The sequence below is a fragment of the Nycticebus coucang genome, chromosome 2, assembly GCF_027406575.1.
Source record: "Nycticebus coucang isolate mNycCou1 chromosome 2, mNycCou1.pri, whole genome shotgun sequence".
In the NCBI taxonomy this organism is placed as follows: Eukaryota; Metazoa; Chordata; class Mammalia; order Primates; family Lorisidae; genus Nycticebus; species Nycticebus coucang.
In genome coordinates, this window is record NC_069781.1 from 80,852,296 (window position 1) to 80,866,017 (window position 13,722).

Here is a 13,722-nt window from a genome sequence, read left to right on the forward strand (position 1 = left end):
ATTAGCAAAATACCAATTTTTCATGCAAATCACTAACAATTATAAATAACCTAATAGAAAAATTAGCTAGGAAATATAATGCAAAAATAATTGGCCAGAAAAGAATAAAATAGAGGTTTTGCTTTACTAATTGTCATGAAACTAAAGATAATTAAGAGTTTTTTCCCTCTCAGTTAAAAAGAAAAAAATAAAATTCAGTAATATGAAAGCTTAAGGACATGCACTGCTCACGGAAGTGTTACCAGTATATTCTTTTTGGCAGTATCTATCAATATTTAGAATATACATACTCTCTTACCCATTTATTCTGTTTACCAGATAGGTATTATAGGGAATATTTACTCATTAACACAAAATTACCTTTCCCTGATTTTAATAGTTAACAATTATAAATGGTCATCAGTGTAACCTGGCTTATTGTACCCTCAGTGAATCCCCACAATAAAAAAAAAATAAATTAATTAAAAAAGAACAATTATAAATGGTCCAAATGTCCATCAATTGAGGAATGGCATATCTGTACAATGCTGTTATTCAACAATAAAGAGGAATGAAATATTGATACATGCTGCAGTACGGATCAACCTTGAAAACATTGTGTGCTCAGAAAAAGAAGCCAGACACAAAAGACCACATTATATGATTCTATTTATATGAAATGTCCAAAATAGGTAAATCCATAGACATAAAGGCTAGATTAGTGGGTACTGGGGCATGAGGGGAAGAAGGAAGGTAGGGTGACTGCTTAATGGGTATTGTAAGGGGTTTTGGGGGGGGGTGGAGGGTGAAATTAGATAATGGTAATGGTTGCATAGATATATGAATATAGTAAAAACCATTGTTGAACTGTATGGCTGAAAATGGTTAAAATGGTAAACTCTATGCTAATGTGTATTTTACTACAATAAAAAAATCGAATTGTATACTTTAAAATAGTGAGTCACATGATATGGGAATTATATGTTTATATTATATTATTAACTGTTTTTAAAAAGCAGTTACCAAAGATACTCTTGGGTAAGACTTAGTACCACTGAACAGTGGCTTCTCAGATGTTGAAAACTGAAAGAAGTATACCAAGCTGGGTATGTTTATAAAAGACAAAGGGAGTATTAGCATTTAAATTTTAAAAGTCCAGTATGGATGGTTCCAAGTCTTAAGCATTCCTGACTTGTACTCTCAGTTGCCAAGGCCCAGTTGTTTTCTTAGTTATCTAAAGAGTAAAACTGCCTGCTAGTAACTGCTGGCTCTAATAACTAGAGGTCTTTTTACCAAATTAGGCACAGAGGGAGGTTTCCTTTTCCCAAATCCAAGTGGTTACATTATAGTCACCTATTTGTTCTGCTAGGATCCATGTGGCCTTGAGAGTACCAAAAGTAAAACTGTTCACTAGTTGTTAAAATTGTAATTGGTGTTAAACAAATGTATTAACTGGCCTTTACTTACTGAGTTGTAATGGTGGCTAGAATAATCTCAAGCATGTAGTCACTTTTCATATATTTATTGGGTACCTATACATTGCAAATACATCACTCTGCCCTCAAGGGATTTATAGTTAGAGGTATGATGAGAGACCAGTAGGTAAGTAGAATATATATTTTATTAGGTGGTGATAAGTGCTATGTAGAAAAATAAAACAGCAAAGTGGGATAGGAATGCTAGAGTGGAGTTTTATATTTATTTTTTAAATAGGGTTATCAGGAAAGTTCTCACTGAGAAGATAGCATTTGAGCCAAAGACCTGAAGGAGAGAAGATAATCAGCATGGACATACTTTGGGGGGGAAGAACATTTCAGGTAGCAGGATCTGCAAATTCTAAGGCCCGAAGTGGTACCTAGTGTGACTGGATGACATTGAAGGAAGACGGGGAATAGTGAAAGATAGGGTGTGAAAAGAACAGCTCCTACAGCCTATAACTATGTAAGGACTTGACAATTGTGTTACATAAAATGTGAAACCACCAGGTTTTGGAGCAGAGGAATGATGATGTTGATCTAACTTAAATTTTTTTTTAGAGTTATATGGAAAATAGCAAAGGCAGAAGCAAGAATATCTGTTAAGTGACTAATATAACAATCCTATGAGAAATGTAGCCTAAGATTTTCTCATGAATTAGATATCAGTTATGGCAGAAGGGGAATGGGATCAAGAAGAACACCAAAGTATGTGGCATGCTTAAGGGTAGGGTTTCCATTTAACTGAGGTAGAGAAAGTTGCTACAGGACATTTGGGAAGTAAGATCAGAAATTCGTTTGGAATAGATCATATTTCATTGAACTAAGGTTCCACCATTTGTAAGATGGCAGCTTCCAGTTAAACTGGCACAATGAATAGTAATGTTGAGATGCTTAGAGATGCTTAGTAGAAAATGCAACTGTTGTAGTCACACAAGAATGGGATTATAGTCAGAGTGTCAGCACACTGAGATTGAATCAGATTTGAGTTGTTTATTGCTGGCGGTGGAGAGTAGGCTCCTGCCTAAAGAACTATTGACCCCAAGGTTAGGTTTTTTGGGGGGTTTAGTTTTCTTTTTAGCTGGGGAGGGTTCAGGGCGAGCGAAGCGGAATTTTCCAAAAGCAGAATTTTGCCCAGTTAACAGAATGGCTTGCAGGGGAAGGAGGCTTATGCTCTTTCTGGTGTTTCAGCTGTTTTTGTCCCCCAGATGTTCTGCAACACAGGATGCAGTTTGACTTGCACCAGGCAAGCTGGGTGTAGGGGAACGGGGTGTGGCGCAAGTTAGGGACCTGTCACAAAATGGAGTTACCAAATAGAGTTAGTCTGGCCTTTTAGGCACCTTATAATATTCAGGTAGAAATGTTGAATGGGCAGTTAGATTTATAAACCTGTCATTCAGGGAGAAATTTGGGCTAAAGATAACTGGGAAGTTTTCAGTATTATGATGGATGAAGTAACCAATGAAGAGATTTAAGAATATACTCAGATGCACTGTAGCATTCAAAGACTAAACATAGGAAAGGAAACAATTGGCTAGAGAGTCAGAAGAATACAGAACCTGGAAACCATTGCTTCAGATGACTTGAGGAGGGAGTTGTTCATCACCTGTCTTACACTGCTGGTAGGTCAAGTAAATCTAGGCCAAAGAATTCATAATTAGATTTAGTTTGTCATTGGCCTTGACAAGGTTTGGGAAAGGTAGTGCTTTTTAAAATTTCTATTGGGTGGCACCTGTGGCTCAGTGAGTAGGGCGCCGGCCCCATATACCGAGGGTAGCGGGTTCAAACCAGGCCTCGGCCAAATTGCAACCAAAAAATAGCTGGGTGTTGTGGTGGGCGCCTGTAGTCCCAGCTGCTCGGGAGGCTGAGGCAAGAGAATCGCATAAGCCCAAAAGCTGGAGGTTGCTGTGAGCCGTGTGACCTCATGGCACTCTACCGAGGGCGGTAAAAGTGAGACTGTGTCTCTACAAAAAAAAAAAAAAATTTCTATTAAGTGTTTCTGAACAAAGAAGTGAATGATACAGAAAGAGTAAATCATAAGATCTGGGAGTATATTCTAGTGAGAGAGACCATTTTATTCAAAAGATCTAAAATGGAATTAAGTTTGTTGTTTCTGAGTAACAGAAGAATGACAGTGTGATTGGAGTAAAATGAGATGCTTGCTGTCGGACTTTAGAAGATATACTTTCTTAAAGACTCCCTTCTGTTCCTGATTTGATGTGCTCTTAATTGTGAATAGCTAATAAGTTTTATCAGCATATATTAAGTTGATCCTATCATTTTAGGTTATTGAATTATTTCCTTCTGTTTGCTCAATTTTGCATTCTTAAACATAGGATGGTCATAATTTTTTTTAATGAATTTCTAGATTTGGTTTTGTTATATTTTGTTTAGGACGTTTATACCTATATTTTGTGAAAGATACTTATGGCTTGAATGTTTCGTTAATCTTACTGGCCTAACTACTGATTTGATTTTTTTTCCCTCTAACTACTGATTTAACTTATTTAGTAGGAACAGGATTATTTATAGTCTTTTTTTTTCCCTTGGGTTATGTGGTTATTTATGCTTTTTAAAGGATTTCCCGGTTTGGCACCTGTAGCACAGCAGTTACAGTGCCAGCCACATACACTGAGGCTGGCAGGTTTGAAACCAACCTGGGCCAGCTAAACAATAATGACAACTGCAACAAAGAATAACCGGGTGTTGTGGGCACCTGTAGTCCCAGCCCCTTGGGAGGCTGAGGCAAGAGAATAGCCACAGCACTTTACTAAGGGCAACATAGTGAAACTCACTCTCTCTCAAAAAAAAAAAAAAAAAAAAGATTTCCCATTTTTCTTAGTTTTAAATTTTATTGGCATGAATAATATTCTCTTATGAGTTTATTATGTATGATTATTATCTTACATATAACATACTTGTCATCTGTAGTTGTATGGCGTATTCCCCTTTATTCACTTCCTTTTTTCCTTAGATTTGAAAACAAACAATTTGTTGATTCTGTTGGTCTTTTTTAGTGAACTATTTTGCATCATTGTTTTGTTTTACATCACTGTTTACTATTTCATTAATTTCTATTTTTACTGATTTCTTTTTCAAACTTATCTTTCAGTTTTCTTTTGTTCTTCATTTAATTTCTTGAAATGGATGTTCATTGTATTAATTTTCAGTTTTCTGTTTTCCTTACTATTTTAATAACTATAACCGGAAAGGTTAAAAATTACCCTCTTAGTATTGCTTTTGCTCCGCCTTCCAGATTTTGGTGTACAGTATTTTCCTTTTGAGATAGTCTTGCTCCATCACACTGGCTAGAGTACAGTAGTGTCTTTATAGCTCCTTTGACCTCAAACTCCTGGGCTAAAGCAATTGTGCCTCATCCTCCTAAGTAGCTAGGACTACAAGCCCATGCCACCATGTCCAGCTAAGTTTTTCTATTTTTAGTAGAGATGGAGTCTCACTTCGCTCAGGCTGGTCCTGAACTCCTGACCTCAAACAGTTCTTCCACCTGGGCTTCCCAGGGGGGTAGGATTTCAGGTGTGAGCTCCAATGGCAGGCCTCACAGTTTTCTTGTACAATAGTTTTAGTATTGATTTCCACTTTTGGTTGTAGTATAGTGACGTATAGAGATGTTTGTATGTTACTAATCCTTTGAAATTTGTTGAGGTTCACTTTTTATAGTTGGCTTTTATTGTTGTTCATTTGGCTGAATGAGTATTCTGTTAATACTCTCAGTGTTTGTATTTGTCCATTAGTTCAAGCTTATTAATGTTAAATCATCTAAATTTTTACTGACTTCAGTTGTTAGATGGATTCCTTAATAATGGACAAGGGTATATTAAACTATCCCTTTTTGTCCTTTACCCTTGCCCTGTAAATTTTTGCCTTGTATATTTCCAGGACATTATTAGTTGTAGCTAAAATTCAAATTGTTAATCTTCCTGGTGAATTGAACTTTTCATTATTAAGGTACTTCTATCATTTGATGTTTTTAACCTTAAAATCTATTTAATCTGCCATTATGTAGTTAGCAACTTTTAAAAAAGTATTTCCTGATTATCTTTTCTCATTCATTTCGTTTATTTTTTTAAGTCTTTTGTGCCTCTTGTAAACAAATAAAGCTGGTGTTTTTTTTCCTATAGTCTTTTAAATAAAAGTGTATGATTCACTTAAAAATAGTGGTTATTTAATATGCTTGAATTTACTTTTGTTGTCTTATTTCTTTGCTTTTTATTTTTCCCACCATTCAGCATTTTCTTTCTTGCTTTTGGATTTTTTTGTTTCAGTTTTTCTTTTTCTTGTCTTGGAAATTATGCGTTCTTTTGTTTTAATGGTTACAAGCGTTTTAAACACAGATTCTAGAGTTAATATCTTTATCTTCCCAATGAATAAAAGGCCTTAGAGTACTTCATTCTTAATTTCTTTAAACATGCTTTTTAAATTCTCTTGTTTAAATTCCTCAAGATGTTATTAATATATTAATTATAACTTCAGTGTTTGTTTAGAATTACCCCAGATATTTCTATTTGTCTTGCTTTTCATTCCTTCTTGCATTTCTGATCTTCCCTCTGGGATTACTTTCTTTCTGCTAGAAGGATATTCTTTAAAGTTTCCCTTATTTAGGGTCTTCTATTGGAACACTCAGTTTTTATCTGAAAATGATATTATTTTGCTCTAAATCTTGAAAGATTTGCTTTCTAGACACAAAGTTCTACATTAACAGGTCTTTTCTCAGCATTTTTATTTATTTCCCTGCGTATGTAATAAGCTTCTTTAATCTATGGTTTTGAGTTTGGGAAGGTTCTTGTCCTTTTATCTTCAAATATTACCACTGGCCCATTTTCTCTCTCGTTCTTCTAGAGTAGACATATTGGGCTTTCAGTCGTCTGTGCCTCTTTCATATTTTTTGTCTTTATGATTCTGCTGTTATTTGTATTTGTTCTCGAGGCTTTGTTTTCTATGTATATATGTGTGTGTGTGTTCGTTTCCACTAAGCTGCTCCTTTCTTCTTGAACTTTATCTGAGCCAGATCTTTGAAGATAAGGTAAATTCCTACAGAGAGAATTATAATGAACACCTATCCAAAACCATTGAATACTTTCAATTCAGTATCACAGTACTAGTGATTCTCAGCTTGTGGTGATAACGATGACATATTTCTTAGTTTATCCTTACATTGAGTGGATAGCCCTGGGTGTGCTTTTCTCTTAGACTGTCTATACTGGATAGCTATGGAAGCTGTCTTTGTCCTTCATCAGCAGGTGTTGAAAATGAATCCTCAAGGTCATCTGATTGGATAAATGCCCTTAAAGGTGAAAGCCTATGTCATTTTTCCATTCTGGGTTCCCATATGCACTAGGATTTTGGTCAGAATTCCTTTCATGGTAACTTAAAAATTCATTTATGAAGATAAACATCTATTATTTTTAGTTGTTTAAGGCAGGAGGATCAATAAGGGTACTTTATTTTTCATTCTGCTGAAAATGAAAGTTTAAAACTACTTCTTTTAAAGCCCTAAAAGCTTACTGTGTTTGAAGTATTTTGATTACAATATAATCTGTATATACAACATTTACAAATTATTGTTATTTAGTGATTGGATACCAGTAATTTATCTTTCTACCACATGCTGCTGATTGCCAGTGAAGAAGATGGATGAATAGATGGGAGGTGTGGAGCAGTAGTACTTCTAAAAGCAAGAAATAAGTAAATACCTTTCTTTCAGATTCTGTATTGCTTAATTCCTTTATATCCATGTGATAGTTCCCTCTGAATTCAGAGTGGTTGGAGTACACAGTGAGAAATGCTGTGGCTACCTGTCAAATTGGCTAGTTTTGATTTCTGGAAATGCCTGTGCAAGAATTAATTTTCATTTATGCATTGTCCTAGTAGGGGGAGTTTCGAGGTTTTAAACTGTCATATGCTTTAATCCCATTTTGACTTGCAGTCAACGCATGTGCTTGAAGAATAGCATAATAATTAAAAGATAAGTAACTCCAGATATGCAACTCAACTTGTAGTGCTTGGGAATTGGTCTGGGCATTCGCTTTAATTTTATCTTAACAGTTTAAATAATTTTGAATGTTGAGTAAGTAGTACTTGGCATGTGGTCAATTAAGGTGTTATTAATAAAATGTCAAAGTTTCCTTAGGGGTCAAAATACCAAAAGGAATAAAAATTACAATAATAATCATTTTGAGCACATTCAATGCAAGAGAATTTTTAAATTTTATTTCTGAACTAAAGTAAATATTTGGAATATAAAGATTTTTAAATTATTTTTTAATTAGATTCAGGGCTTCTGGAAATCTCATAATCACCCGTGAGATTGATGTGGCAAAAAATCAATCCTTTTGGTTCATCAACAAAAAATCCACAACCCAGAAAGTAGTGGAAGAGCAAGTTGCAGCCTTAAATATTCAAGTGGGCAATCTTTGCCAGTTTCTACCTCAGGTATGAAAGAAAGAAATATAAAGCTGTAAAAATATTATTTATGGTGTTTCATTTTTTATACCCTGTGAATGTAAATCCTTTTCAAGGACTATTATAATGGCTACTATTTAAATTGAACATAGCACTCCTATTTCTTTTCTTTTTTTTTTTTTTTTTGCTTTGTTTTTGTTTTTGAGACAACCACTATTGCCCAGGCAGGAGTGCAAAGGCTGATTCTACCTCACTGCAATCTTGAACTCCTGGGTTTTAAGTGATCTTCCTGCCTCAGCTTCCTAAGTAGCCAGGACTATAGGTGTGTACCATCATGCCTGGCTAATTTTTTTTTTTATTTTTATAGAGACAGGGGTCTGGTCTCAAACTCCTAGCTTCAAGCAATCCTCCTGCCTTGGTCTCCCAAAGTGCTGGGATTACAGGCATGAGCCAGAGCCACCACACTCAACTGTGCATTCTTATTACTTACTAAAAGTTCTTTGTAAAACAGTTCTCATCACTTCGGTATATTTGTAGTAATTTAGAAAATTTCAATTAATAGGGTGGTGCCTGTGGCTCAAGGAGTAGGGCGCCGGTCCCATATGCCAGAGGTGGCGGGTTCAAACCTAGCCCTGGCCAAAAACCAAAAAAAAAGAAAATTTCAATTAATAAAAAGCCTGTATTACAGAGCAGTTTGAAAAAAAAAAATAAAAAATAGCTTGTGCTTCCATTTGTAGACCCTTTAAATTTTGTTAATACACTGTTTTTTAGCCAGTGTATTTGTATAGATATTTGACATACTAAAACTCCTGTATCTATAGGTATGCCTTCTAAAATCTTAACATTTTAAATTTATTAGAAATAAAAAATCCTGACAATGTATGGTAAATGTACCTTTTAAATTTGGCTTTCAGTTCTGTCCAGTGACTCAATTATAATTCTTTTTTTCATTGGAAACACAATAATTATTTGATTATGTCCAAATTAAATAAAAATGTTAAAGTTTCTCTATTTTATCAGCTTACTGTCAGATTATCTCCAGAAGTAAATATTTGAAATTGCCTTTTTTTTTTGAGACAGAGTCTCACTTTGTTTCTCCCAGAGAGTGCAATGGGTGTCATAGCTCACAGCAACCTCAGACTCTTGGGCTTAAGCAATTATCTTGCCTCAGGCTCCTGAGTAGCTCGGACTACAGGGAGCCTACCACAGTGCCTGGCTATTTTTTTTCAGAGACGGGGGTCTCGCTGTTGCTTAGGCTGGTCTCGAACTCATGAGCTCAGGCGATCTGTTCGCTTCGGCGTCCTAGAGTGCTGGGATTATAGGTGTGAGCCACTGTGCCCAGCTGAAATCGCCTTTTTTAAAAACCTTATAACACTCCAACTGATATGTGATAGTGATCATTTCAATTGAGGGGACTAAGTTTTTCTTTTATTTCTAAACCTCGACCTGGAAATACTGATGTTGAAATTGTTTAAAGGTTATCAAAAAGGTGACGATTTGTACCTTAAGTTTGTCTTTAATATTTTAATAATAATACGTAGCATATGTGTAATATATGTGTAGTTTATATGAAGATTTAGATTTCAAAGTTTTTTTTAGAAAATAAACTTTATCTTGCTAGGTATAACCTTTGAGAAGTAGAAGTACATTTTGAAGATATACTTTATAACTGATAGTTGTTGCTGATATTAATTTTGTACTCTAGGACAAAGTTGGAGAATTTGCTAAACTCAGTAAAATTGAGCTCCTCGAAGCTACTGAGAAGTCAGTTGGTCCTCCAGAAATGCATAGGTATCACTGTGAACTCAAAAACTACAGGGAGAAAGAAAAGCAACTAGAGGTATTTATAAATAGATAACTCACTTGTTTCTTATTGATTTCTATGTCTCAAAATGTGGGAGAGTGAGTAGTAGTTCTCACTCATTGAGTAAATACATATTTGTGATTTTTTTTCCACCCAGGATTGTACCGCTAATGTCAGTTAAAGTGCGAATGGATTTGTTAATGTAAACATTGAAAAATTTGACAGTTTTAGCACATACATTTAATTGAATTTTTAAGGAACCAATAACAGTATTATGAAATACTGTTATTTTTTTTTCCTTAGGAAGTTACAATATTATTTTCATTCAGGTTCAGAGAAGGCCTGCTATGTAACAGGTACCATGTAAAGCTTTGGGTAATACAACAGATACATGTACCATTTAAAGTGGCATTTAGGGGCTCAGTGACTAGGGCTCTGGCCCCATATACCGAGGGTGGCGGGTTTGAACCTGGCTCCCGGCCAAACTGCAGCAAAAAAATAGCCCAGCGTTGTGGCATGTGCCTATAGTCCCAGATACTCGGGATGCTGAGGCAAAAGAATCACCTAAGCCCTGGAGCTAGAGCTTGCTGTGAGCTGTGACGCCACGGCACTCTATGGAGGGAGATAAAGTGAGACTGTCTCTTAAAAAAAAAAATGTGGCATTTAATAATAGCATTTCTGTTGAACCAGTTCTTGCCTATATTTTTTTCAGCTATATGAGGGTGGGCTTTGTGAGAGAGCTGTATGTTTAGTTGCAGTGTTAAATTTGTTATTTTCACCTTTAATAAACATATAAACAAAAAATATCCTGTTGTTTATACTGTTTATAAAGGTCTTTTTATTTCATGGGTCTTTTCCCACAACCCAGCAACCAAAATAAATCGTAAATTTTCATAAGAAATCTTGTAAACAAATATTTTCTCTTAAAATGTATACTGTCTATATTTGACAACATACAATTTATTGTAATTAATTATTATTTTTATTATTATTGTTATTCAGTGTGAATGACCAAAAGAATTTGAAATTGCCTTTTTTTTTTTTTTTTTTTTTTTTTTTGAGACAGAGTCTCATTTCCCCTAGTAGAGTGCTGTGGCATCATAGCTACAGCACTTTTCTTTTATAGCATTCTACTTTTTTTACTTTATTGAGATAGGGTCTCATTCTGTCACCTGGGCTAGAGTACAGAGGCATCATTGTAGGCACTACAACCTCAGCCTCCTAGGCTCAGTCAGTCTGCCTCAGTCTTCCAAGTGGCTCGGACAACAGGCATATACCACCCATGCCCAGCTAATTTTTTTGTAGAGACAAGGTCTCACTCTTGCTCAGGGTGGTCTTGAATTCCTGGCCTCAAGCAATCCTCCTGTCTCAGCCTCCCAAAGTGCTAGGATTATAGATGTGAGCCACCACACCTGGCCTGTTCTGAGCTTTTTATAATTATTTTATCCTACTTCAGATATTCCCTTCAATCCTATTATCATTCCTACATCAATCTAATACTCCCACCTGAAATGCTCACCTATACTACCTGTCATCCTCTGGGGGAAGAAAACAAAACAAGCATATACAGTATTCTACTGGGTTCAGAATACATTATTCATTAATTTGCAATTTAAAGATTGGATTTTAGTTTGCTTCTTATTTCTAAGACCTTTAAGTCACAAGTGTTTGTAACTTACTAATCATGATAATACTACTTTTCATTTAAATACCACTTTTACAGCTTTGTTGAGTTTTCACCTATATTAAGTGAATTGCTTCTATCCTTGAGGTAGATGGAGCAAATGTCTCTCTTTAGACAAGAAGAATCCAGGCTCAGAGATGTAGCAGGACTTCCTCACAGTCACATGACTAATAAATTGTAGAGCCTAGACCAGAACTTAGGTATGAACATTAACTTACACACAATTCTTAGCAATCTTAAAGAATTTTTGTGAAATTTTGCTAGCATTGTTTGTTTTGCATTGTTAAAAGATTTGACCTGTTGCCTTTTCAAACTAATATTTTTTCTAGACCTCATGCAAAGAGAAAACTGAGTATCTAGAGAAAATGGTTCAGAGAAATGAAAGGTACAAACAAGATGTGGAGAGATTCTATGAACGTAAGCGACATTTAGATTTAATTGAGATGCTTGAAGCAAAAAGGCCATGGGTGGTAAGTTTAATTATAAGAGGCAAAATTAGGTGATTTCTTTAAGTAGTAGAAGAGTGCACTAATTTCTGTGTATTTGAATTAGGTGCTGATTTTTCATTTTTTCTTTATATATTATAAAATTTATGTGTCTCATTATATAGCTGTGTGTGTTATTATATAACAAATAATGATTGTTAGTGCTGTTAATTCTTCCATATTTTGGTCCTCAATATAGTTCTTTATTGTGTTTTAAAATGTTAACTGATCTAAAATTACTCACACATGTAAAAACTAAATTTTTAAGTCTCCTCAGTCAAATTGTTAAGAATTTACTTGGAATGTGTCACTAATAATCAGCTTCAGCTGCAGATGTAGCTGATCTATTTTATCAATATATTAATTTTCCAGAGGTTACTATATATTTCTGTGATGTATATTTTATTTAGGACCACAGTTTAGGTTAAAAATTCAGTTCCTCCAATGCATTGCTTTATAATAGGTAGAACAAAATACCTAAGAAAGTTTTGAGGTGTTTGTTCCAAAGTTAGAATGGAAATAGTTGTTACCAGATTTAGAAAAATATATTGACTATATTTGTGGGATTTTTTTTTTCACCACCACCCTCACTCTACCCTAGTCCATAATTTTATTATTTTTAAACTTTTTCCTTTCTTCAGCTTTTTTTAATTTCATTTTTCCTGTGTCCATTATTATTACTTCACCCTTTTTGTCTTTTGACATCTTTTGGTTTTCTATTTCAAAAGATTGCCTTTATTGTTTTTCACTTTTCTTTTTTTTAATTTTATTCTTACATTTATTGATGTTTTTTTCTTTTCTTACCTTTCTTCCTCCCATTCACTCATGAGTTGTCTTAATGTTCCATTTATTTTTGTTTAGCAGATACTTATTAATTCCTGTGACATGAACAAGGATCACTTTTATCTAGCGAGCCATATACTTTTGGTTTTCCCTTTGACCTATTATCCATTTGTTCTGGGGTTTTTGTTTTTGTTTTTTTCCTTTTTACCTTTTATAACTGAGTTGCTTCTTCATACATCCTTGTATCCTTTTTTATTGAGAGGTAATAGTCATTAGGACATAGTTTCAGAAACAGGAAAGAATAGAAGTCAGAGTCTAGCCTAGTGATAGAAATCAATGCTCAGTAAATATCAAGGCTCTTAATAAATTATATTAGTATTTACTATTTTAGAAGTTTTTTTCAGAAAGCAAATTTTACATTAATATACCTGCCAAAGGGATATCAAAACAGACTTTTCTTAGATTGCGTTTCTGTCTGTACCTTGATTTTGGTGTGTATGTTAACTTAAGCTAGTAGTTCATTAACTTTTTCGATTATTTGCAAGGAATATGAAAATGTTCGTCAGGAGTATGAAGAAGTAAAACTAGCCCGTGACCGAGCGAAGGAAGAGGTGAGAAAACTTAAAGAAGGGCAGATTCCTGTGACTCGTCGAATTGAAGAAATTGAAGACCAGCGTCACAGTTTGGAGGCTCAAATAAAAGAAAAGGTACTTTGGGGGTTCAGTTTTGGATTATTCAAATTTTATTTTAGCAAATATAAAAAATACTTTGCAAGTTTTTCAGAATATTTTCTAGAGTTAATTCGTAGCTTTCATTCCTTCAGTTCTTTAACCAGGAATTTTACCACTATAGGGCTTTCAAGGGTTTTAGTTATTAAGACTGATACTATATAGAAATTCTAAGATATAAAGAGAGAAAATCAGAATTGTGATTGTTTTAATTACAAGAGGATTTATAGTAGTATTCCTAGAAACAATGAAAAGAAACTCAATTGTATGTGCTTTGTAATTACACACCTGTTTGAAGGAGGGCAATATAGAAAATATGTTTCATAGAATAAGCAATACAGTATAAGTATCCCAAAAGTTGCCA

General features: G+C 34.5%; 1 protein-coding gene across 4 annotated transcripts in view; it reads left to right on the forward strand.

Annotated features, from left to right (window-relative positions):
- Positions 1–13,722, forward strand: part of SMC5 (structural maintenance of chromosomes 5) — a 105,511-nt gene that overhangs the window by 12,430 nt on the left and 79,359 nt on the right. For 3 of the 4 annotated variants that reach the window (XM_053574813.1, XM_053574819.1, XM_053574824.1), the window contains 4 exons: positions 7,742–7,904; positions 9,580–9,714; positions 11,692–11,832; positions 13,176–13,337. In XM_053574813.1, the coding sequence (XP_053430788.1) occupies positions 7,742–7,904; positions 9,580–9,714; positions 11,692–11,832; positions 13,176–13,337 (601 nt within the window). The remainder of the gene's footprint in view (positions 1–7,741; positions 7,905–9,579; positions 9,715–11,691; positions 11,833–13,175; positions 13,338–13,722) is intronic. The other variant, XM_053574821.1, reaches the window with a different exon arrangement.